The following is a 27308-nucleotide window of genomic DNA, read 5'->3' on the forward strand; positions in this document are numbered from 1 at the left end:
TCAGCCGCAAATGGCAGCAGCATGGGAGGCCCTTTGCTGGACCCATGAAGGTAAATCTGTCAGGTGCAGGGGTTAGGTGGTCAGGGAGGAGAGGGAGTGGGAATGTGGGACTGGAGTGGAGAGGAGCCTGACTGAGGCCAGGTAGGGAGCAGTATCAGTGGCAGTATCCTATTCCTCTTCCTGTCCTCAATCCTCCTTCCCAGACAAAGTAGCTGGTGCAGTTCCAAGCGGTACAGATTCAGGCGGGTCAGGGAAAACTTACCTGGGACTGCCCTGCTCTGCAGGATGCAGTGTGCATGGTGGTGGCATGACTGCATTGGGGGGGGGGGTTAGGTAGGATTGGGCTGTAAGCAACAGTGTAATCCTTTGTATATCTACTCAGAAGTAAACTCCATTGATTTCTATGACACTCGCAGTATGTACAATATGCAGCCTAAAATTGGTCTCTCTTTCTCCACAATTCTTTATTTAAATCAGTCCACCATAGAAGATGAGATTAAACATAAAAACAATAAGAAGACCAGAAGCAAAGAAAGAAAATGCCCAGGGAAATGAGGCCAGGAAGGCAGGTAGTAGGTTTAGATGACAGAAAGCTGTCCTGTTTCAGCTAAGAAGAAATAGGAGGAAAATGTTAGTAGAGGAATATGAGGAAGACAGGATGATATTGATAACACAAAATAATTTTTAAATGGCTACCAAAAAGAAAAGGACTTGCCAAGGACAGCACTGAAAGTAACAACTAAAGGCCCAATCCTATCAAATTGTCCAGTGCCGGTGCTACTGTGCTAATGGGGTACGCACTGCTTCCTGTGTTGGGGAGGCAGTCACAAAGGCCTCCTCAAGGTATGGGAGCATTTTATTCCTTGCCTCGGGCTTGCATTGGTGCTAGAAAGTTGGATAGGATTGGGCCCTAACTTGAGTAATCTTGTTATGGGAGAATTTGGGAATTTCCATCGGGCTTCAGGGAAGCTAATGAAAGGGAGAGAATAATGGAAGGGCGAGGGAATTATTGAATTGTTGCTTCATGATCCAAATGGTTTAAACATTTGCCAGACACCATGGTATGAAGAAAGGTCTTGTCAGGTGAACAAACCTGAATGATAGATAGTTAAGGGCTCTGAATAAGTGGATACTTCCTTTGTCATTCTGTCTCCTATCCTAAAATTCATTAGAGAAGAAGGATTTCTTAAAGATTAGGTGCTAACCTGGAACTTTGAAGTCCAGTTTCAGTCTCAAAAATGGAACAGGAGACATTTGCCTGAGCTCATGGGATTTTTTTCAGAGTTTTTCCAAGAAGCAGCTCCAACTGGCTTGCTCACACCAGCTGACAAACCATGACTTAGGCCCAGTGCCAGTGCTGGGTGTCGCAAATGTGCCGTAAAACATGTCAGTGACACACAGCGCCTAGTCAGCGCTGGTGCTGGCGCAGCGCTAGTTAGCGCTGAGCCCAGTGCAAGCCACCCTCTGCCCAGAGCTAGGTAAGAGCTCCAGGTGGCAGTGAGGGCTTCGGGGGCAGGGAGTAGCATTCCAGGGCAGGGTGGGGCAGGGGGAACTGGGGCGGGAGGCGACAGGACCGGTGTGTTGGGCCTTCCAGCCTGACACAGTCTCAGCTCAGCACCAGCAAAATAGCCGTCGCAGTCTTGAGAAGCCCCATTGCGGGACTTAGGGCTTTTCTGGAGAAAACCTCTGGAGGCTTTTGTGGTGCTGCAGGATGCAGCAGCAGCCACTTTGGCACCACTGCACCTAGCAGCAGTTGTGCCTTTAGGATTGGGCTACCCGTTGGAAGTTCCCACTGTGGAAAACTGCAGAAAACTGAGTGCATGTGTGCATCTTTTTCAAGGTTTCCTTGAGAGTGCAGTGAGGGACCACTTTTGCTACAGCTATCCTGTGTAGCCTTGAATAATCCTCTTTGTGTCCCGTCTTCACATCTGTGTAACTTAAGTAATAAAGGGCACAATCCTAACCAGTTCTACTCAGAAGTAAGTCCTGTTTTGTTCAATGGGGCTTAGGAAAGTATGGTTAGGATTGCAGCCAAAGTTCTATTACCAAAGTTCTACCACAGGGTGGTAATAGAAGTATTCTAAAAACTGTGAAGTATTCCAATACCATAATAAAATACCTCAATGGCAAACCTAGGGAATATTGGATAAGAGTAAGACTGACCTTACTCAAGAGTAAGACTGACCTTACTCTCCTCAAAGGAGCCCGCATACTTTCTGTGTTTCTGCACAAGTCACTGTTCTGGGCTTGCATGTTGATTGGAATGAGACAATCCTAAAGCAGAGACTCACAGAGTTACAAAGACAGACTCCACTGAGAACAGGCAGTTTGTGCCTCATTTACGAGTGTCTGGAGTAACAAAATCAGTCAGTTGCATCTAATACAAAAGTACAGTAGATGCCAATCTTGAAGCACGGTTGGAGCAATTACTCATGCAAAGTTGAAGCAGTCAGCCTCTTGGTAGACTGATATTTTGTTAATGTACTGTAATTCATCAATTATTCAATGTATTTCATAAGGATACCCAGACACTTCCTATTTACCTGTACACAGTTCGGGATTTCCTGGTTTCATCATCCTCTGTAAGCAGTCAAAGATTGTTCCTGAACCAGGAAAACATTTTCCTCTGATTAATGAGTCTGATTTTCTTAGCAACTGTGGCAGATTTAATAATGTCAGTGCTCTTAGTAAATGAAAATAGTTTTTTAAAAAATCTTTATGTACAGCTTTTTAAAACATGTGAGTGTCCTAAACCAAAGAACAAACAATATACAACTTGTCAAGGCAAGTTCTTTGTTCCTAAACCAAAGAACAAACAATATACAACTTGTCAAGGCAGCATTTTTGAGTGAAGTTTGAAAAAAACACAAGATTGGAGTCACTCATTTACACTCTTCAGCTGTATGAAAACAAATAATCCTTTAGTCACAAAACAGTAACCATTTCTAAATGAGCTTTTTACATGCTGGGCTTAATATCCCTGATCAAGAAATGGCCTCTCAGAGGCATATGAACATATCATTTTCCTATTATGGAAAATGAGTCTATAGGAAATGCCATCTATTTTGGCATACTGCAAAAGAGAAGTTGAACTTAATATCCCAAATCCCTTTTCTTTCTCAATGAGCAGATTCAGAAGTAATGCTAAACCATGATTTGTTATGACATGCAGAAGCAATGGTGAGCTTTGGGCTCCCATTTCCTCTTGTTTTGCAAGCTGTTCAGAGCTTCCATTCATGATTTGCAACAACTGCAATTTCATGTAACTGGGAATGTAAATGGGAAAATGCTTGTTGCTCTGACCACGAGCTTCTGAAAGGCTGAAGAGACCACTGATGGAGGAAGCGTATAATTGTGAATGAAAGAGAGATGTAAAGAGATGCATCGGCTAGTGTTTCTCTGTTTACTAGACTTCATCTCTATTCCTTCCACCTAGCATAAGAACAGCCCCACTGGATCAGGCCATAGGCCCATCTAGTCCAGCTTCCTGTATCTCACAGCGGCCCACCAAATGCCCCAGGGAGCACACCAAATAACAAGAGACCTCATCCTGGTGCCCTCCCCTGCATCTGGCATTCTGACATAACCCATTTCTAAAATCAGGAGGTTGCGCATACACATCATGGCTTGTACCCCATAATGGATTTTTCCTCCAGAAACTTGTCCAATCCCCTTTTAAAGGCGTCTAGGCTAGACGCCAGCATCACATCCTGGTGCAAGGAGTTCCACAGACCGACCACACGCTGAGTAAAGAAATATGTTCTTTTGTCTGTCCTAACCCGCCCAACACTCAATTTTAGTGGATGTCCCCTGGTTCTGGTATTATGTGAGAGTGTAAAGAGCATCTCCCTATCCACTCTGTCCATTCCCTGCATAATTTTGTATGTCTCAATCATGTCCCCCCTCAAGCGTCTCTTTTCTAGGCTGAAGAGGCCCAAACGCCGTAGCCTTTCCTCATAAGGAAGGTGCCCCAGCCCCGTAATCATCTTAGTCGCTCTCTTTTGCACCTTTTCCATTTCCACTATGTCTTTTTTGAGATGCGGCGACCAGAACTGGACACAATACTCCAGGTGTGGCCTTACCATCGATTTGTACAACGGCATTATAATACTAGCCGTTTTGTTCTCAATACCCTTCCTAATGATCCCAAGCATAGAATTGGCCTTCTTCACTGCTGCCGCACATTGGGTCGACACTTTCATCGACCTGTCCACCACCACCCCAAGATCTCTCTCCTGATCTGTCACCTCTACAAGACAGGTAGGAAATTTGCACATGGCTGAGAATCTTTGTCTGACAACCCAAGGAATGTTGCAGCCTTGGCCAACCTCGGGGTTCTGAAAAGGACAAAGAATCAACTGCTGTCCCAAAGCCTCAGCCAGGCTGGGGAGAGAGAGCACTTCGAAGAAATCTGAGAGCCTTTTCCACCCACGCTGCCCCACATACAGATTCACTCCCTCTGTTAATTCCACTCATGCCAAAAGAATACCACTCCCAGGGCATACAGGCTGACAAATAAAGGAGCTCTGCATGTACAAGGCCCAGGACCTCTTTGTTAAATTTTCCTTGCTTGAGCTGAAGCTAGTAAGGCAGCCAGCACATATTAATAGCAAAGCCAGCCCCATCATCAATCATGTCAGGGAACTTGCTTGTTGCCTTGGTGATGTTTGCATTAAACTACATTGGCTTTTTAAAATTAAAAGGAAACTGGAGGCCTTAAACCACTATTGTGACTGAGAGTTCATGTATGTATATGTATGAACTCACATGTATGCAACACACCCCGACTCCTCCTCCTGACCTTCTCCTCTTCCCGTGTTTCAGTAGGGTCACTCTGTCTCTCTTTCTTCTCCCTTCCTTTCCAGGCCTCTTGCTGCCTCCCTTGGCCTGGTATCTCATCAAGTCCCTACTTCCTTCTTTCCTAGGCCCCTGTGCTTTCTCCACATCCTTACTTCCCTCGCGTCTCTCCCCCCCCATTCCTGATTTTTCCCCTTTTCTCCTGTCTCATCTCTTTACATTTTCCCCTGCAGTCCTATGAAGGTGGACTTAAATCCCATATATCAATTGTTCTCAAATGTTTAGCACCGGGATCTATTTTTTAGAATAAGAATCTGTCAGGACCCACCAGAAGTGATGATCAGAAGTGACATCATCAAGCAGGAAATTTTTAACAATTCTAGGCTGCAATCCTACCCACACTTACCCAGGAGTAAATCCCATTGACTATCATTGTTAAAAACATGCACGTAGTAGCCTATTAAAAGTACAGATGTGTAACATTTCCCCAAATGCAGTCACATACCATGGTTGTATCAAGTCTAATATATTTTAAAAAAATTGAAATGAATGGGGACCCACCTGAAATTAGCTCATGACCCACCTAGTGGGCCCCAACCCACAGTTTGAGAAACACTGCTATATGTTAAGGAGACTTCAACAGTTGCTGCACGTTTCAATCTCATCTATTCTTTTAGGACTCTCTAGCAGACCTAATTTTCTTTAATTTTTGTCCATAAACTTTATTCTATACCTAATTTAACAGTGCATCTTTTGCCAGATCATGCTTTTACTCACCTTCTAGAATTCCCCCCCTCCAAGGGCCTAGCTGGGTTTGAAAGAGTTGGGTCAAGGGTAGCACAAGATCCTGGAACCTGCTCCCCTCATTCAGTCCCCTTGGCACTTTTAATAGCTTCTGCATGCTTGCTTGTATTTTCCCCAACAAAGCTAGCAATGGATCTGCTGACAGACAAATCCTGGAAAGGAAGAAAGTGTTGCTAGGAGAATGGCAGCAGGTTCCATCCTGCTTTAGCTCTGATGTCATCTCTCTTACACTGGGTGTTTTAAAATTAAAAAAAAAAAAAAAAAACAGCACAAGCTGTGTGCAGTGTGGTGAGGCTTTTAATAGCTTCAAGAGGGACAAAGCAAGCAAGGTGGATGTGTTCCTTCAGCCTCTATTGTAGCACAATGGTAGGGAGCAGTTCAGCTAAGAGCCAGGTCTTGGAAAATTACATCCTTTTTGTAAAACCTTTGTATCCTAAACAGCCTTGTATGATACAAGCAGGTTTCTCCCTTTGGGGAAGAGTCCATAGCTCAGTGGGTGGAGCACATCCTTTGTATGCACATTCAGACCTTGGCATGTCTACGTCAGAAAGTCTTAGGAAGGAGGACTGGGAAGACATCTGGCTGAGACCCCAGAGAATCTCTGTCTGTCAGAATAGTACTGGGCTAGATGGACCAATAATCTGACTATCGAGGCAGCTTGATATTTTTGTATGCACAGTGACCCATTTCTCTCTCTTTAAACAGACATATGGGTTGGTTTAATTTAATTTTTTCCTTTAATTTGGGAATTTCTGTCCCGTGTCTCCATTTAAGGAAAAAACAACAACACTAGATTCAGCTTTAAAAAAAAAAGCAATCTAAACAACTCAGAAAAGAAGTACAACAACAAAAAAGCAGCATGACACAATTTAAATAATAAAATAATTATAAAAGCATTGGAGAGCAGGCAAATAAACAAAGCATTTGAAGAAACTACTGGCATGTTTCTCCACCTGTGAAGATTCTAAAACCATGCAAGCACACAACACTGCTCAGTGTTTTAGGCCTGCACTCCAACATGACAGCAAGAATGGTGAAGAGGTCTCATTTAACATTAGGGTGGATGACCCAGGACCAAAAGTGACACTTCCAGTGTCTATACAAACATCAGCATAATAGTCATACTGCCAATCATATTGCTCCACAGTGCTCCAGATTACAACATGGCTGGGATGAATCGTGTTGCATAGCTGATATATAGTGAACTTGAAGCACAGAGCAGATTATGTGGATGGATTGTGCACCAGCATGGGCCAAGTGTAAAATCAGTCTGTGGGCTTGGGCTCATGGACAGGCAATAAAAACCTCCTTTTTGCCTTCCTGCTTGATAGATGTCATGACACTGGTCATTTTTCCTCTTCTGAGTCGGATGCACTCCTTAGGAAAGGTGGGCTATCTCCGTAGGAAGGGTTATGGGAGGGACCATCACTCGGTGGCAGATCACTACCTGGAACCGTCAATTAAATATCACAGATGAGAAATGCATACTCCTTTGTCTCCAAGTGCAGTTTATTTCCCAACAGTCTGCTGTCATTCCTTCCTTCCCTGGACCCCAGCACTTTCCTTCTCAGCTAAACTCAAATACCAGCAGTGTGCAGGGCTGAGAAAAACACTTTGAGAGAGTAGAGCTGTGGGGAGGGACTCAATAGCCACATCTGGCTTGCAGCATCCTGGACCCCTTCTGTTGTTAAAAAAAGGGACCTGTCCAATCAACTGGGCCATGTCCATTTAACCACATAGGTTTGCCACTGGTAAATTAGTTTGGGCCTCTCAAGGTCAAAAAAAAGGGCTAAGAAAGAGTTCTTAGGCGTATTAGAGCTGTTGCCACTTAAAAGTACGCAGAACTGGTCTAGATGGATCAATGGACTGTGTTAGTATCACTGACCTTCATACATTCATATGGCAACACATAGCCCATTTCATGGGCCATATATAGAATGGCCTCTTTTAGTATTGAAAGATGCCTAAGTCTTGGTTCTTGGATTACTTCTCCCCTCCACCCCAGTCTAAGGGCAAATTAAACCTCCATTCAACCTGTTGATTTATGCTTCTGCTGGTGAAATTGATGCAATGAGAGGGACAGGAACAGAGAGTAACCAGAGCTCACATGCACCTGTACTAGCCTTGCTTCATTCATTCTTATATAATATCCCAGTTGAGAGGGTGATGTCATGCTAGAAGGAGCCACAGAGGAGGTAGTGTTTGAAGGTGCTTTAACTCTTTGCATTCCACATTAAAGAGAGAGACCTTGTGACAGTTTTCAATTTTTCTAATGGTTTATCTGACTACAGAGATAATAACATCTTTCTAACAAAATCAGATTTTGCCATCTGGCAATTTCTGTAGGGAAAGCAAAAAAAGAAAAACAAAAAGGAAGCCCTGCAAAGGGTTAGCTCAGAATTAAATATGTGTGTTTATTGAGAAGAAAGCTCTCTCAACAAAGATTATTGTGGATGTTATACATCCAGGCTTCACCTTCTGTTGAAAGAAGTCAAAAACAGCACTTCGTGCAAAATGTGACCACTAAATTGTTGGTAATTCAGGTTCTTTGTATAAAAAAAAAAGTGGGGATTTCCAAACTGCATTAGAAATTTGTATACCCAATCCAACATTTCTTCTATTTAATGTTGAAGCTCTTTCCACTTGAATCCTATAAATCCAGTATGAGCTGACAAATGTGAAAGTCAAACTTTCCAATTCTTCCTATTAACAATGGAAATTTGAAGATAAACCTTTCTGTTTGACTCTCTGCAAGCTCTGTTATTTTTTATTGGGGGAGTTGGTCAAAACAAAACCAAGCCTGAAGCTGCAGACCAGCGCAGGATCTGTGTGATTCAGATGCTGCCAGTTATGTTGTGTTCTGCAACATCTGACCATGAAAAAATGCTCCCGAATCTGTTCAGAAATGAAATCCTGCCGTCCCTGTCCAAATATCTCAGCCTCCCACCACCATGTATGGTCTCCCTTTTCTAATTGGCACAGTTCAGAGGGCCACTCAATCAGCCAGCCATTTGGGCACAAAATAGAAAAGTGCTCTGTGTATATATGTGGGAGCCACAGAGAGGCTACCAAAAACACTGCATGCCTCTGACGCAGATCTGTTTCAAGTACAAAGGCCTGCAGCTATGTTTGCTGTGATTCAGCTAGCAATTACAGATGATGGGCGGAGGGATAAGATCAGCCAGTAACGGATCAATGCTGTTAAAAGAATCCCAGGAGTGATGTCCTAGGCCTGTGGTTTTCATTCTGTATTCTGGAGTACCCTCGGGTTTCCTCAAAGCTTATCAGTGAGAAGATTAGTAATGGCTCCACTTCAGCTCTTCCCCTGTAATTATGCAGGTGCATGAGAGAATTGTTTGTGTGCTGACCATTCACGCAGTGTAACAATGAGGCTGCAATGAACAATGTGTCCTGCATGAACAGAGTAATATTGAATAAGCCCCCCGAAAATTCTGCAATGCACTGCAGATTCACAGCAACCGTGCAAGGGGCCCTTACCAGATAGGTGAACAGAGAAAGGTTTCTTAGAGGAAGGAGTTTGAAACCCACTGCTCTCAGCAATCGTCTTCTCTTGGCCCCCTCTAAACCAGCCCTCAACAGCACTGGCAACTGTTAGGACTGCCATTTCTCAAATGACAAGTCTTGCTCACATGTGGCTGCTAATGATCCTAGGGGGACTATTTATAAAAGAGGTGTAAAATTAACCCTTTGAGTCCTGGCCAAATTCCAATGCAGGTAATTTATTTCCTGCCTTCTTAGAATTACACATACACACTCTGGCTTCCCCACTGACCCCCTGCCATTTCAATTTATTTTATTTAGCACTGTATATTTATCTGCTGCTCCCCATCACTAAGACACATGGTTGCCTTGCAGTCTGTTAAAAAAATCTGCTGGCTAAAACAGACCTACACCATTTGCTCATGCAGCTGGGAGGTCTCTAATACATGAAAGTCTAATGTGAAAAATAGTTTAGCCTACTAGAGAGATGCTGAACATTTCCCATAGGCAGGAGCTGCTCTCCAATCCTTCCTGTGTTGGAATCAGCGGGTGATTAAAAAAGAAAAGTTCCAGAAAGATACCTGCTGTAATAGGAAGAGCAGTGGTGAATGGTACGTCCAGCCATTCACAGGTATGATAAATGAGCTGATTCGTTCATCTCAGATCTCAAATGTGATTTTGTTGTTGTTGATGGACACACACACACTCAATTTGGTGTTCAGTGCTGACAATAGCACTGTCAGCATTGCATGTCTCTTGATTCTGCAACCTGTCAAGTTCCCAAAGTGTAAATTGTTTTCCTGTTCTGTTTAGTAGAAAGAATTATTATTATTATTTACTTTAATTCTTATTTAAAGCCATTTCTGCCCAATTTGGCATATACACAACAGGGACCAAATGTATACACCTGTGGGCGGGGCAAAAATGGGTTGAGCTAGTTTATTGACTGAGTAATAGGTTGATAGCCCTAACCTATAGAGTTCATAGGGTATGTGTCATGCATCCAAAGAGGGAAGTGCTGGCAGAGTTGTAATAAAGAAGGGCGAGGTTGTTGGTGACAGTAAAGCCAAGGGTGGCAAAAAGAAAAAAAGCAGGTTGGAAAACTTTTAAAAATATTGTACAGTCTGTTCTATTAGCTATTTGTGAAAAAAGAAAAAACAAACACCTGCTTTATAATGAAAAGGAAAGGGAAACATTTATGGATTTTAGGGAATGCTCGCACAGAGATGCGCATGCATGCACACTGTCAGCAGAGGTCCAGTGCCGCACCAAGAGTAGTACTTTATTCACTTCTGTGGAAGAAAAATCAGCAGGGTTCACATGCCCTCTAGAGGACAGGAGGGCACATGGCGCCAGAAGTTGAATGTAAGAAAGTCACAGGAGTTGGGGAACTTGCTTATTTTGTTTTATAATGCTAAACTTCCCTTCAAACAATTCTCCTAGGGCAGCATGCAAAGTTAAATTTACTTGTTGGTATATATTACAATGATCTGTGATATGTACGTGACCAGTATGTGGACCTCCCTGCTATCACAAACTCATTTGGCCCCTTTTGGCAGTGTTCCATCACTGTTTAGAGACTTTTTTGCTTCAGCAAGCTTTTTTTCAGTTCCCTGGATTTTATTTTAATGTATTAACAAATATTAACAAAAATTAATATTTGTTTTCATGTGTAACATCCTGGGTTTTTTTTTTTTTTTTTTTTTTGACAGTGTTTATACATAGTTATACTGTAGTTATACTTTATAACAGTAGTTATACTGAACTACTTTCAGTAGTTTTGTTATGTTTTAGTGTTAGCCACTTTAAAACTGCGGACAGTTCTCAATAAATACGCGGTTCTCAAATAAATACAATTTCTTTTTAAAAATGTGAGCTTTGCCCCTTCTTGTACTAGGTTCAAATGGACAAAAGTTTTACTTTCCTACAAAAAGATCTGGGTTTCAGTTTCATCTTTGCCACAGACTTGTATGATTTTGGACAAGCCACTAGCTCTCTATGTCTTGCAAAATATGTGAAATGCAAAAATGACACACAGTAGTAGTTGCTCACAGTGTCTGTGTTGTCTTTTGTCTTTCTCCAGGGGGCTTTGCCACCTTCTCATCTTGCTTTCCAGGACTCTGTGAAGGGAAACCCACTGCCATCTTGCCAATGAGCATCTCCCAGCCATGCTTGCCAGTGGCCAATGTTGGCCCTACACGCATCCTGCCTCATCTCTATCTGGGCTCTCAGAAAGATGTCTTAAACAAGGTATGGGGTGGCAAAGATGCATTTCCTTTACTCAGACAAGTAAGAGTGAGGAGATCTAGTTGGGAAAGAAGATAATTCACATATGATGGAAAATTAGCATTGTCTAACTGGGGGTAGGAGTGACTTTTGGGGTATTCTGAATTATGCAGAAAGGCAGGGACATAGTCTGTGCATTCCCTTTGAAGTGTTAAGGACATTCACAGCGGGAGCATCAAGGCTGCAGAGTTGACCCTGAGAGGTTTTAATGACAGGGAGCCAGCTGTTTCTTGTCAGGGTCCAGTGCCAGCCAGGCTAAAGAATAACACTGACCTCAGCTCTTCCATGTCCACTCTCAGAGCCAAAGGATGAGGTATTAAGCTTGGCATTCAACTGTGACTGGCAATGAGGTGAGGTGAAGGAGAGTGTAGGCACTGCGGCCCATGTCTGCCAGCAAAGAACCCTTTGAGGAGACCCCAAAATGGACAGAGATTCGCATTGGGAATAGCAAAGCCGAGCAGTGTCATTTCAAAAGATGCCAGAATGTCTGGGCTATGATATTGCATCAGGGAAGAGAATTCTGTTTAAAGAAAAAATACAATTAAAGAAGAAAGAAACCATAATTGCTGTTAAAATACCAGTGGGTGCGTATCCTGGACAGATGGGAGCCAATCGGGCATTCATTCCTCAGGGGGAGGGATAGGTAGAAACGTCTAAACTAGAAACCCAGAAGGAGAAGTGGAAACATTTTATACAGGGAGTTGAAGGGAAGGAGGAAGAAAAATGCCAGGAATGTGAGCTTGGGAGCTAGGCTGGCTCCTATGGGCTGAGGTTAGGGTTATTACACAGAGACTGCTTAGAAAAATGGAGCCATGAAAACTCAATAGATGGTCCATAGTATTGGGTTTCAGGGTTTGAAAAATAAGGGAGGGGGGAATTATGAGCCTGTACCCATCAGCTTCTGTGTCAGGCTGCCTCTTTAGGTATTTTACCCTAAATTCACCAATTTGTGCCTGAAGTTGCTTCTCCACAAAAGCCCTGCTTTTTCCATTGTAACAAGAGACACTGAATCCTCCATATCTTTCCCAGTCAGTCCCAAACAGGCAGCCAGCATATGCCCCTCTATGCAAGCACTGCCATGAATTGTAGGCAGATGGAGAAGAGAAAGAAAGCCTCAGTAATCTAGTCAAACCCCCCCCCCCCCAAGAATGAATGAAAAGATCCTATGCTGGACTGATAAACATCTTTCTCTTGGCCAGGATCTGATGACCCAAAATGGGATTAGCTACGTCCTCAATGCCAGCAACTCCTGTCCCAAGCCAGATTTCATCTGTGACAGTCACTTCATGCGCATTCCTGTCAATGACAATTACTGTGAGAAGCTCCTTCCCTGGCTGGATAAATCCATTGAGTTCATTGGTAAGGTTGCTCACCTGTCACTAGCAACATTCTCAGGGCTTCTTCTGGGCTGTGTTTTATGTGCTATTACAGCCAAGAGTTCCCGGATGATAGTGGATAGGCTGTTTGCCTCATGCACATGCAGTTTTCTATTTTGTAGTTGGCATTTGTTTTTCAGTGTGATGTACACGAAACACCCAGCCTGCCCTTGGGAGGCCTTTTCTCCTTTTGTTTTTGTTTTTTTGTTTGTTTGTTTTTTTAAAAAAGGACTGAAGTCCCTTGATTGTTAAACTCTCAGGATTATTGTGAACCTGCAGTGAACTTGCAGTATCACCAGAGAGACAGCAAGTATCATTTGGGACAAGAGGGCTCAACAAAGAAAAACCTTCTGGTGGTTTATTTTATCAAATACAACCAAGTTCATTCTGACACCACAGACAGTTGGTTAAAGGAGGCATGATGGTTACAAAATCTTTTATGACAAATAGAGAAATAAAGCACCAGAGTACTTCAAGTTTTATTAAGCAGAAGGAACCCAAGAAAACAAAACTGTATTTATGAACAATACTCTTGATTCCCCCCCCCCCTTTTAAACCTAACACTTTATTTGTAAGCCATTGGGCAGTATTTTTCGTCTGGTTAAACAATGACTAATAGCCCAATCCTATCCACACTTTCCTGGGAGTAAGCCCCATTGACTCTAATGGGACTTACTTCTGAGTAGACATGCATAGGTTTGGGCTGACACCAAGTGGACAGCCTTGGCCAAGAGATTAAGGCCCAAATGGACAATGTTGGAAATGAACATGTTCTTGTCCTGAAAGATTAATTTCTCAACATCAGGTTGAATCAGGCAGAGGGCAATGCAAAGTGTACTCCACTATTACCCATATTATATGTGTTCTGTCAATATGCAGGAGACTTCAATACCATACTTACAGGGATGTCACCTGGCAGCCTTAACTCTAAGTGCCTCCAAAACCAGTTTTAAGATGCAACAGACCCCTAATGGTGCCAATGGATAGAATTTGCATTTACCGTATTTTTAGGCCCCCGTGAAAGTAATTTCTTGCCCTATCTTGTAATTGACAAAACTGGCAATAACTTGGACAGCATTTGTTATGGCAAGCCAAGAGTTCAGATCAATGTCCAAGCTTCCAACAGCCACCTCTGGCCCCCACATCTATGACTTGCTTGGCCTTTTTACTTTCTTTTCCCACTTTGGAAAAGGACCCAGTATTATTGTTTAGAATGATGCTGCTGCTCACAGACTGAAAGCTGTTTTCTCATGCTACAGACAAGGCCAAGGTATCCAGCTGCCATGTGATAGTCCATTGCTTGGCAGGGATCTCCCGATCAGCCACCATTGCCATTGCCTATATCATGAAGACCATGGGCATGTCTTCAGATGATGCCTACAGGTAGGCTGCTTCCACTGCATTTCTACCATCATTTCCATTACACCTACTGATAAGTGCTGATTTGTTCATTGTGTACCAAAAAGGCAATAGGCTTGACTTTTGGTGAGAGCAGTTAAAACACACGCATACACCCCACATTTTGCCATGAAGTATACTTTTCACTTGTCCCACAAAAGATCTTCCAGCCCATGTCCAGCTGGATCCTATGCATTTACCATTATTTGCAGGATTAATACTTTTGTAGTTCACAGCAAACCTGCATTTTTAGTAGTTAGTGGTTGCATGCCTAAAACTTAGTACTGCATGTGGCAGTGATTGTGAATGGCAAGAAGCCAACATATAAGGCATGACTCTGACTGCGCCAAATGACCTTAAATAAACTGCTATCAGAAAGCGAACAACCTTTAAAGCAACACATTTACTCTTTGGAATGATAGAGTGTTACAAAAACAAATCCAATACATTCTCAGTGCTGCTTTGAATTGTAGGTCACTTCATCATCTTATACCATCTTGGCCTGTTGACTAGATTTTTTCAAATCCTTATCCTTCAGGAAATTAGACAATTCCATTGATTTGGAAGTGGGGCAGTCCTAGTAACAAGTGCTGTTGTTTTGTTTGCATTCGCAGGTTTGTTAAAGACCGGCGTCCCTCCATTTCGCCCAACTTCAACTTCCTGGGGCAGCTCCTAGAGTATGAAAGAAGTCTGAAGCTGCTCAAGGCTTTGAAGGCTCAAGGGGAGAAAGGGGAAGGGGAAGCTCAGCAAGACCCATTGGAATCACTTGAAGGCAACAGGCAACAGACACTGTCTACCTCAGAAAAGGCTGAGGAGGTATTAAGAAGCACAACCTCAGAAACCTCCTCCGTTGATTCTGAGAGTCCATCAGGATTTCCCAAGGTTGTCTCTCCTACAGCACTACAGCAAGGACTCAATGGACTGCACTTGTCTTCAGAGCGCATCCAGGACACCAACCGATTGAAGCGTTCCTTTTCATTGGACATCAAGTCAGCCTATTCCCCTAGCCAGAGGCAGGATGCCCCAGGTCCTACAGAGGCAGGAGAAACTCCCAAGCTTTGTAAGCTGGACAGCCCTTCCGGTCCCAACGGTACATGCCAGTTCTCTCCTGTCCCAGACAGTCCTGACTGGCCCAGTGGGCCTGACTTCCTTCTTGAGGCCAAAGTGCGACAGAGACGGAAGCACAGGCACCAAGCAGGCTCCCCCGCCCATGGGCTGAGCCTTAATTTTAGCGGGGTGTGTGCCATGCATAAAAGCACGAGCATGGAGGACAGTCTCAAGCAGACACTTCGGCTGAGCCTTCCCAGTGTGGGGCAGCAGCTGGCGCAGCCAGCCACAACTCCAACCTCCACTGGCACTTGGGGGATGCACTTGGAATCCCCCGGCACTCCTTCGTCTGAGAACCCCTGGTACTTCAGCACAGACGCGGCATCGGGCAGCAAAAGTGGCGGGAGCGGGACTCTGTTTGCGAGCACCAGCGCCTACTCGTCATTCAGCTGCAGCACAATCCAGGCAAGCTGTGAAATCAGACTGAGGGACAAGCAGCGAGCGGAGCCGCGAGACGGGCGCCACAGCTGGCACGAGGACACGGCCGCTGAGAAGCAATTTAAGCGGAGGAGCTGCCAAATGGAGTTTGAGGAGACCTTGTCAGAGAGCAGGTCTCGGGAAGACCTGGGCAAAATCAGCAAGCAGGCTAGCTTTTCAGGCAGCATGGAAATCATAGAGGTGTCCTGACGCTCACCGGGCAAGCTTTGAAAGCAATTGGGTGTGCATCAGTCAGTGGGGGGGAGGGACACTGGGGAGAAGGAGGGTGGGGCGGGAGTATTTATATGCCTGTGTGTGTTTGTGAAGACCACACATGTGAAGACGAAGGCAAAGCTAAATGAATCCAAAGTCAAGAAACATAACGGTGCATGCTTAGTGCCCCCCTTTGTTCGTACCTCGACCACCAAAACGAACCATGGTCACATTCCCTTTTTGGCAGGTGGGAAGCGTATTAACTCTTTCAATGGTAGATCTTTTTTGTTTCGCATGCAAGACATTATTTTTTCTTTTTTCGTTCCCCTGACACGGGGGAAAGGGGAGTGCTGAGGTTTGACCTCAGAGATGGGGTTAAAAAAGAAAAAAGAAACGGGGGCAAAATTAAACTCTTTAGGATTGCTGCCAATTGAAAGTTTTCTTAGGATAAAATGATTGTTGTTTGAGCTCTATATTTGCAATGGGGAACTTAAAGGGAAGCAGGTTCTTTTCTTGTAAGAGTACGTTACCAATTGTTAATAATACATTCCTATCTTACCTATAGGAAGTTGCTAAAGATTTTGCCCATCTCCCCCCATTACAGGAAGGGAGTTCCCCTTTCATTCCGTCAGAGTTGGACAATGTATATTGGTGGCTCCTTCCTAGATTGGGGTGCATAGCCCAGGGGGGCTGATTTTGTCATTGGCTTTCCTCTGCCCCCACCCCATACTGAGCATGCTCCTCTGTGTTTCTCTGGCTAGTATTCTTTAATGCTGCACTACAGCAGCTCTATACATATATAAATATATATTATATATAAGCGAGAAAGAGAGAGAGAAAAAACACAAAGAAAAAAGTTTAAATGGTTTTACTACAGTTTTTATTGAGACAAATAATATTTCCACTTTTCTTTTTAATTTATTTGAAGCTGTTCATTCTGGCAATGATTTTCAGACAATGTAGGGGCGGTACTTTCAGCTCTATTTTTACTGTGTATGGTATTTAAATCTGAAACATGAGTTTCAAAGCAATATCCTCGGCCTGTGGCTCCTTCTGTAGCTCACGTCAGTGACGCAGACACCCCAAAAAGTGGGATGAGAAATCTTTGTATGTGTGCCTGCACGTGTGGGTGTGTGGGTGTGGGTGTATGCACTTTTATTTAAAAAGAAAAGCAAGAGAATCTTCAACACAAACTGAGCCAGGAATTCTTCTTGATGGTTCTTTACTTCTTACTTCTATCGCATCTGCAATCAAAGCCATACAATATTCCCCTTCCTGGGTATGGGGGACAGTGGGGTTGGGGTTGCAAGGGCAGGTGTTTGCTTTGCTGTACAAAAAAGGGAATTAGGATTAATGCTTTAAGGAAAGGATCAATCTGAGCGTTGATTTCCAGGGAGATGAGTCCCTTCCCAGTAGCTCAGAATATTCTCCAGATGAATTATGGTGACAAATAGGGCATTCCTTACCCTTACCCTTACAAATGTGGGGCGGCTGTGACAAATGGTCATTAAAATGATGCTTTTATTAAAACAGTATTAAACTCAGACTTCAGCATGCCTTTGTGCAAAGGGCAGAGATAGGGGAGAGCCTTGAAGAAAGCCCTAAAACCTGTGGGAAAGGATGGCTTCAACCAGCTGAAAGAATAATGATATCATGGTACCAGAATGAAATTCATTTACAGACCTCAAGCCTGCTGTAGAGAGTCCACTGCAAGGCGTTATCCACTTACTATTGCAAGAATGAGCATAAAGCATAATTTGGTGTCCCAGCTCCAGTTCTCCAGCGTAAATCTGTGTCTGAATCAGGGAATCCCAATCATTCAGAGATTTCCCAGTTTATGTGAATCAGCCAATGAGAACACAGTCCAAAGACAAAGCTTGAATCAGTGGAAGACCAAACCAAATAGTCTTTTCAGACAGGAAGCTTGAGGAAAGATAGATACTTCTTCAGATGTAGCGTGCAAGAGTCTCCCATCCATCCCCAGCTCTAAGCTCCAGCATCAATCTTCTCAACTCCTTGATGTGTTGCTGATTAATCTGATCATAGATTTACTTGACTTTGCGAAATCATGTTGATTGCCGGGGATGTTTTTATCCACAAAGGTAATTCAGGTCTAAAAGTCTCTTTTTGGGCATTGTTAGGGGAAATGGTGGAGAGTCACCTTCTAAAGTCACCTGATGCCTTCTAAAGATAAACACCAAAGAAAGATGAGGGCAAGGACTGCCCAAGAATATTTTGGCATTTGAAGTGAATAATACAAATCCATCAGTAGTAAAAACAATGAATTAAGAAATGTGACCTTGAAGTGGCTGTCTCACTCTGTCTTATAGTTAAGGCTGGCTCTGGTTGACGGAAGATCTGGAATTGGGTTCCGCTAGTTAAACTAAGGATTGATTTCACCATTGAGACAGTCCTGCAGAGATTGCTTTTAAAAAAAAAAAATTGCTGTGTCATGCAGGCTGCACACAGAGCAAGGCAGACAGATAGGCAACAACCATGCAGACAGGCCCAATCATGTAGAGAGTTTTCATTGCAGCTCTTCATATTCCTGGGGGCTGCTAGTGTGGAGCCCGTCTACAAGACTGCACCTGGTAATCAGCTGCCAAAATGTTTCAGCTGCTGCATGAGGCTTCTGCACAAAACATTTTTCAGTAGACTCTACTTGGGAGCCATATTGTTTGAATTGGCCATCACTGGTGCAAGATGGAATTGTAAAGCAGGAGAATAAACAAGGAGATCAGAAAGTGTTGGCAATTCAATGGACACCGTGCAAGAACAGAGAGAGGGCTGGGTAATCTACACTTTTGCTGTTGGCCACGCTGGTTGTCCTTCTTTTGGGGGGGGGCAGCAGAGGCACCTGCTCGGAAGCATCCATTGCTCATAGATACAGCAACACAGCTCCCCCCTTTTGGGATACAGGCACAGAGCTGTCTCACTTTTAAAGCTGAAAGCACATTTTTCTCTTTGTGTAACTGATTTTGCATTTTCCCCTTTCGTAGCATATGCTGGTGTTTTGAGCCAATACCTCAGGGTTGTTTGTGTAGCTTTTAAAAGATAAAAATTATTTGAGATTCTTCCAGTTCATTTCTTTTTCCATTTACTTTCTTGATGAATTGTAATGTTTTTTAAAACTTAAGAAGTACTACATGAGACAAAAAAGAAAAGAAAATCTCAGGTTCAGAACTTGCAAACACACACAAACCACAGGGAGCAGCAATAACATGTTTTTGCATCAGATTGTCTGTTTCCTGACTGTAGTCATTGCTGTCTGTACTCTGCAAGGACATAGAGACCTCGCTATACTTATTTGTGTTCCAATTAGATGCTGCAAGCTCAGAAGTTATCTATGTAATATTTTGGAAGTGATGGGTCAAAGGCCTTGGGTGCTGAGAGAGACCTTTGACAGCCTGAGTTGGGATTTTAACTATGTGAGTTGTTTTTTAAATTGCTATATGCTGGATCCTTATTAGGGTGCAAACTAGATTTCATCTTTCCAGTGCAGATTAATGTAGCTGGAGTCACAAGTGCATTCTAAGTTACATACTCACAATTGCTAAGAGATCAGAATCCCCATTCAACTCATCAGCATGCATTGAAAGAGCAGGCCAAAAGCATCCCTGTAGCCACTTTGACTGTACAAAGAGCAATTTTAAGTATGTTGAGTATTCAGTCATTTATCTCAACTTATCTTGAGTATCTGATCCTAGATTCCTCAAACAGATACTCATGAGAAAGTATATTCAACTCCCTTTTTAGAAGCAAATATTAGTCCCAACCCAGTGTTGCTAACGAGTTATTGTTCCCCTAGTAGTAGTACCACTACCATATTTCGGCAAAATCCTGATTATTATTGTTTTATTATTACATCCGTATCCCACTTTTCTCCCAAGGAGTTTAAGGTGGCATACATGCGGGTTAGTCCATTTTATCTTCCTAACAAGGGTGTGAAAATTAAGTGTGCGAACATACATTAAGTATGTTCTACAGTGAAAAAAAAAAATAGTTGTTGCCTGTAAGGCAGGACAGTTCATGGTCTAAGCGGCAGAGCACTGCTGTCATAAAAAGTGTGAGGAGACATTATGTACCATAAACAAGAATGATAACTATCAGGAAATCCTGCCCTCAACAGTTGTTCCTCGGGACCCATTGATTTCAGAACTGAAGCAGCAACAAGTGTTGCAATCGCAGACCATTTTTAAAACAGGTTGTTTAGATGTTTTGCAAATCTATAAAATGGATTCAAAAATCCTTAGCACTATGATTGGTTGGCATGTGCTCAGGTAGAGATGACCTGAAAAATTCTACCTCATTTCAGTGGCATCTTCCACCTTAGCTGTGATCCTGTCACCGGGATCCCAAATATTATTTGCATCTCTTTGCATTTGCTTTTATTTACATCTATCTAAATATTATTTGCATCTATCTGAAATTTTGACATTACTTCCATGCCAGCTTCATTCATAGCATTCCACTTTGGAGATGAAGGCTGAATTCACATCTAAAGTCCTCCTGATTAGCCATAAAATTGCTTCAGTAGATGTATCAACAGTACAACTCACTTTGCTATCCTTGCCAAGAGTCAGGAAAGCAAGAGGTATTTAAATCAGTTAAAGTCTAATTTCCTTGTGAAGCTCAAATTTGCATTTTACTTGTTCTCCTGCCTGTGTCATATTTGGCAATCTTAGAAAGTCTTTCTTTCTATTTGGCCAACAGAAAGTCATATTTGGCCATCTTAGCATTAGGAAAACACGCATTGCCTTCCAATGAAAACATGTCCTCTTTGCTGAGAATTTGACATCCCTCTCATCCCGAAGACAGCTCTCATACTGAATACAGTAAGGCATCTTTGCATTGCCTTCAGTGAGAATCAAAATAGACCCAAGCATGACTCCTCCTGGAAAGAGTTCTTTTAAATTACTGTTTCCCTCCTCAGTTCTCATTGCCAGCCATAAGATTTACTCCATGGGTGTCTCTGCATCCAGTTCTGATCTCATGCTAACTCATCTACACTGTGGTCTGTAATGAAATTGTCTCAGACTTAATTGTAGCACAAGCAAGAAGATCTAAAGTCCTATTAGGAAGCGCAAGTTCATGGAGGCAAACAGGTTGTGTTGCTGGACAATCACAATAACGTAGAAAGAACTGATGCGTGTGTTGCTATACAAGCCCAGTGTCTCCCAAGACATAAATGTCATGATGTCATTTATGTCTTTGAACTTTCTTTAAGGTAGAAATAACAACAAAAATCATCAGATGTTACAACCAGACCTTGCGTAGAAGCCCAAGGATAATGTTCCCAACTGTCCAATGGCTTAAATAGGTATATAATGCACAGCTGCGCTCCATATAGGCTGGTTTGCTGAAGGATACAGAGAAAAAGAGCTGGTAATGTTGATCTTGAAAACTCATGTCCAGCCTTATTATGAAATTGTTTGCTTTGGGTGACAGACTCTGAAGAAGTGTCATTTTTCTGCCTCTTACCTTCCATCTCCATTTCCACCACTCATCTGTGGTGGAAAAAATGGGTGAGTGAGAGGCTCCATTTTGACTTTTCACTTCAAGTTCAAAACACTCTAAGGGTGGCATCACCCAGGTCCTATGTGGTTAATTTCTAGCTTGCAGCACCTTCTCTTTGTGATTAAAAAAAAAAAGATTTTGGTTTGTGTTTTCTGGGGTTCTTTTAGCTTGTGCTGTGTGTCTTTCTCCCTCCACCTGTTCTCTCATGCTCGCTCTCTGGTTTTATTTATTACTAATTTTCCCTGCGTTGTTTTTTTTCTTGTAGCCATATGCTCTTGTTCTGTCTCCTGTACTGTACATCAGCCCTTTAAAAGAAGATATTTTCTGCCTCCCTCCTGCTCCTAATGCTAATGATAATAAGCTATCAATGTTGTAATTGCAATGTATGGATTATAGATTTAAGTATTTATTATTATTATATTATTATTATTATTATTATGTAATTTTGCTTCTCTGTATGTTGATCTTTGTTTCTGTCGTGAGTATATGCAGACCTTTCCTCATATCCACCTGCCCCTTTACCTTCTCTGATTCCCATCATAGGGAACAACTGGCCAGTACCGTGGCATGCCTAGTCCTTAGATGTTTTGAGCAGGAGAAGATGGAGAAGGCTGCTTTTTGTGGTGTTTGAGGAGGTGTGAACTCCTCAGAGTTCACCTCTGCCCTCCGCAGAAGCCTGTTCAAACCCACTGAGGTTTATAGGGAGCAAGAGAAAAGTTTGTAAACAATTACTGTAATTTGTACTTTGGGAAATGAAGATGCAATGCAACATGCTCTTAAGTTTCTTCTATCTTGGAGCCTGTCAACACTGAAAACTGGTTTCAGGTTGCAATCCTATACACACTTTCCTGGGAGAAAGCACCTTTGGACACAATGGGACTTCTGATTAAATATGCATAGTAATGTGCTTTCAGTATAATAGCTCTCCCAACAACAAAGTCAGGGAAATGTAGGGTTTTTCAGAGGATTCTTAGGGTTCTCAGAAGACTGCAATGTCCTCATTTCCTTTGTCAAAGCCACTACAGTTGCACTGGTATCTCCATAGCTATAGTGCATGTTAACCCCCAACAACAGAAGCCAAGAACTGCATCTGTGCTGATAACAGTGTAATGTGTTAAGCGTCCCTAGATCATGTCACTAAAAAACCATCTGAATTTCACTTTGCACTTTACTCTAGAATTTTCAGGGAGCTAGAGACTTTTGTTGTTTGGTAATAGGATGATCACAATTTTCAAACAGGCCACAAGAGATGAATGCACTGATCCGTTTTGCCCAGTGGAAGTAAGGGCATTTTTTTTTAACACAGGTGGCTTAAAGTAGTTTCTGCTTCACTTACTTTGCAGTGCAAATATTTAAAAAAAAACTACATTAGCAAGGATGCTCATTTGCATTACAAATGCCTCTTTGCCCCTGTTCCCTTTGCCATTAAAAATAATGAGAATCCACATCGTGAGAGATGTTCAGTGGTGATTTGGGGCCAAATTATACATCTGACAGAGATTTCTGGATGCATCTTCATCTCATTAACGTTTTTGTGAATAACAGCCAGTGGGGAGGGGTGTGATATGTTTGTACTAATAAGGCAAATAAGGGGTGGGGGTTCATTAGGAAAACAACCTAAGGGGAAAGAATTAACCCCCTTTCCCCCCACTGCAGTCCCAGGTGTATTTTCCACATCTCCATTGAAATGTGCAGGTTGGCCCCAAGTCTTAATGAAACTCTCTCCTATGATTGCAGCCCTTAATAAAATAAAACATGACAAAATATTCTCCATGCAATTCCAAGTTGTGGACAAGTCTGTCCACTTCTAAAGCACCTCTGATGAACTGAAGAAACTGGCATATCACTGCTACATGGGAAGAATGTTCCCATTCCAAGTGAACATTCCCAAGTCTGTCATGAAATTTGGGTGGTAGAAAGTGCTAGATGCAATCCCTACATTAGAAGCGAATGTCAGTATTATTGAATAACCTCAGCAAACAAAGCCTGTTTTGACTGGGCTCCTTCTGTCGTCCTGTCGAACTGCTCAGTGAGGATGCACAAATCACCTTCTTGCCACAGTACTTGCCTAGCCAACCTGGGATGGAATCAGTTTAAGGTGAAGTAATGAAAAACAGTTGTCAGACTGTTGTGCAGTTTAAAAAATGTGCAGGCTGGAGATGTCAAATGAGGTATTCCCATTGCTACAGTATGTTGCATTTATTTATTGCTGCTCAGAACTCTTTTGGAAAGAATGGAGAAACTGAGTTACCCATCTTCTCAGGAGGCATATACTTAGAATCCCCTTTGGTCTCTTGTCTACGGATCCACATTTTTACTCCAGTTCTCCTGTCTTGTAAATGTTTGTGGACAAAGATTAGGAGGGGTGAGTTGTTGAGCACCTGACACAGGTAGAGAACAGAAGGTCTTGTTCTGTGAACATGGTCAGACACAAGAGGGGAAGAAGGTGTTCCAAGACCAGACTTCAGTGGCAAGGAGTGCCCTAGGGACAAGGATTGGGGGATGAACCTTGAGTGCTATCAAGGGTGGACTACAGGTGGGGTGGGGGAGAGCCGTCTTGCCTCCAGTCTGTGGGTTTGTTCCTTCTCTCACAAGTCATGATAACCAAAATGCATCTCTTCTGCCTGCTCCAGGAATGCTGATCTTGGATGTTGCCTGGCAGGATGGAGTGGTGCACTCTGCCTCTGCTTCTACTTTTATTTATTTATTCCTTGAGGCTGTAAACAGCAGTGCTTTTTTACCCTCTCTTTCTTTTCCTTTCTTTTGTATTTGGGAACAATGTGTTGTAATAAATTCCTAATAGATGTTTTAACAGCCAGTGTTGGATTTATTCTTCAGGGGTGGGGGGAAGGGAATGAAAGAAAGACAGAAAGGGAAAGGCTCATATCCAGAAGTGTTGAGGTGAGGAGGCCTAAGAGGGTAGGGAATCTGTGCATAACAGCCGGAATATAAATACTGTACATCTAGACTTTATGCTTGTTCATTCCAGAGTAATAGTATGAAATGTCTCTATATGCTATTTAAAGACATAGGCCTGACCCTAACATACATATAAACATAAGAAGAGCCCCACTGGATCAGGCCAAAGGCCCATCTAGTCCAGCTTCCTGTATCTCACAGTAACCCACAAAATGCTTCAGGGAGCACAAAAGACAGCAAGACCCAACCTGTGACCTGGTGCCCTCCCTTGCATCTGGCATCGTTTTCAGGTACTCCAGAAACTTTGCACTCATTGGTCAGAACGCTCATTAGGAATGTGAGGGTAAGGCTGCAATCCAATCTGCACTCAAATAGGAGTAAGTCCCATCGATTATAATGGGACTTCGTTCTGAGTAGACATACATAGGATTGGGTTCTAAGTTGATTTTTTTAAGGAGCAACTGGACGCAATACTGCTGGTGGACTTTTTCTTCTAGCTGCACAAGTAAAAGAGCTAGGGACCCACTTAAAAAAAAAGTTGAAAATTCAGGGAGGGGCCAGGAATGTCAACAGGGGACCCAGCTCAATTTGACTACAGCCCTGAAAGGAAGACTAGAACAGCTATTTTCAACTAGTTTGTGCTGAGGTACATTGGTGTGCTGCACGTAGTCTGCAGGTGTGCCACGAGAGTTTGGGGTTGGGTCATTTGTTGGTAGGGCTATTGGGGGATGTGATACCCCCCACCAGCAAATGGTGTGTTTTGTCAATTGTCAAAAAATAGATGGTGTGCTTTGACAATGTTGTCACCTTATCAGTGTGCCATCAGATGAAAAGGTTGAAAATCACTGTACTAGAAGGAAAAAGGCCACCCACTGTAGTGTTGTCAAGTTGTTTAAAGACTGCAGCAGAGCAACGGGTACAATTGAAAAAGTTGCCAAACACTCACTATAATACCAGTTCATGCAGTAAAGCCCTGTTGATTCATGTCAGGTAACCTGTACTGAGGTCTTCTGCCTTGACTCTTCCCCAGCATGGTTTTGAATGCAACTTTGGCAAGTCTAGTACTGCAGCAAGTACTGCTGCTCTGAAACCTCCACTCTTTTTAGTGAAGCACAGCTGCCATACCTTGAACAAAAGGAGGTTGTACCTGAGCTGGTGGAGCTCTGCCTGTAGCTGGGGATTGGGTACAAACAGGTAGCAAAATGTCTTTGTCACGGGCATTGTTGCCTGAATTGAGTAACAGGTACCAACTGGAGAAATCTTAAGCCTTATAAGAAGCAAAGGGCTATTTTGCACAAACTATGCTTATTAAGAAACACAAACACCAAGCTAAATTTAATAAGAAAAAAACTGAATATCACACACAGAGGTTGGCAAAAAAAAAAAAAAAAAAACCCACAAAAGGACATACATGCTAGGTGGACACAGGGAGACCTGATGAATAGAGTTACTGAACCTGCAATCTTATGCACACCTGAGAATAAGTCCAATTTAACTCAGTGGGGCTTCTGAGCAGACATGTACAGGATTGCACTGTAAGTAATTGCAGCAGTTCTTCGAGGGTATGGCTGTTCAACTTTCCCCCAGAATGGACTACAATGAAGATGAATCTCATCTGGCATTGGTTGGACAGTCCCTTCTTCTGGATTCAACCTGTGGTGGGGGGGAGGGACTCAGTTTGAGCCCCTTTGTCTCCCTTGCATTGCCTGGCTTTTGCAGCTCATTAGAAAAAGGATCCAGCAGCAAAGGTGTATCTGTTGTCTGCAGAAATCCCTAAGCAGGTATACTATATAAACCTTCACATGTGCATTTTGCTAGACCTGTGACAAGGGCAGCCTCCTCTGATGCACTGCAGCTCTGTTCAGGAGATCTTTGAAAGAGTGATAAACGTGGAGTGGCTGACAGCCATGCATCCAAATCTGGAATCAATGCATAAGGTGGGCAGCATGTCTGCCAATGTGTTGATTCCAACTTCACCTGTGGCAAGAATCGAACTGGTGCCCTTGTGCTGTTTTAAGGAGGAACCTGGCTCTGAGACTAGAGACGCTAGTTGCTGCCTAAACGTTTTCTATATTGCTTTCTTCCAAGCAGCACAGTACAGTATTGACATTCAGCTACAGTTCTTGGCAGAGCAGACCTTGTAGTTCTCTCTTCCTCTTCACTTCAGTGCTGCTTGTACATTTGTATGATAAACAGAAGTGTATCAGAGGCATCCACTGGTTTAACAAAGACTGAATGCCTTTTCTGCATCCATCAGAAAAGGAAAACACTTTATCTAAGAAAGCTCCTGCCCACCTACCATCAGCGGCAGAGCTAAGAGTTTTATGAACATTATTGCTACAGTGATATTTTAAAGAGTCTGGCAGCAATTGTTACCCTGCAGATGCCTGATCTTGTCTGATCTTGGAAGCTAAGCAGGGTCAGGCCTGGTTAGTACTTGGATGGGAGACCGCCTGGGATTACTGGGTGCTGTAGGCTTATACCATAGTCTTTCGAGACTGAAGGTTGCCAACCATCTGTGAACTCAACTCTCAGAAATTAATTAATGATGCAGCCCAAGCCTAAGCATGTTTACTCAGAGGTACATTCCATTAAATTAAGTGCAATTAAATAGATTAGGGCCCAAATCTATCCAACTTTCCAGCCCAGCACTGATGCAGCTGGGCCAATGGGGTGTGTGCTGTGTCGTGCATTATGGGGGCAATCATGGGGGATACTCCGCAAGGTAAGGGAATTTTTCTTCCTTTACCCTGAGACTGCATTTTGGCAGCTCTGGAAAGTTGGACAGAATCAGGCCCTTTCAGGAAATGGTGTATAGCAGCGGTCTCACACATTTAGCACTGGGACCCACCTTTTAGAATGAGAATCTGTCAGGACCCACCAGAAGAGATGTCATGACCAGAAGTGGCATCATCAAGCAGGAACATTTTTAACAATGGCTGGCAACCTTCAGTCTCGAAAGACTATGGTATA

The 27308-nt window shown here is 43.0% G+C and overlaps 1 protein-coding gene across 2 annotated transcripts in view; it reads left to right on the forward strand.

Moving 5' to 3' along the window:
• The window catches only part of DUSP8 (dual specificity phosphatase 8), a 107422-nt gene extending 90057 nt beyond the window's left edge, over positions 1-17365 (forward strand). For both annotated transcript variants that reach the window (XM_066610121.1, XM_066610122.1), the window contains 4 exons: positions 11186-11352; positions 12588-12747; positions 14024-14147; positions 14777-17365. In XM_066610121.1, coding sequence (XP_066466218.1) covers positions 11186-11352; positions 12588-12747; positions 14024-14147; positions 14777-15896 — 1571 coding nt within the window. In that variant the 3' untranslated portion in view covers positions 15897-17365. The remainder of the gene's footprint in view (positions 1-11185; positions 11353-12587; positions 12748-14023; positions 14148-14776) is intronic.
• The last annotated feature ends 9943 nt before the right edge of the window (positions 17366-27308 follow it).

Source organism: Tiliqua scincoides, chromosome 1 (assembly GCF_035046505.1).
Source record: "Tiliqua scincoides isolate rTilSci1 chromosome 1, rTilSci1.hap2, whole genome shotgun sequence".
Lineage (NCBI taxonomy): Eukaryota > Metazoa > Chordata > Lepidosauria > Squamata > Scincidae > Tiliqua > Tiliqua scincoides.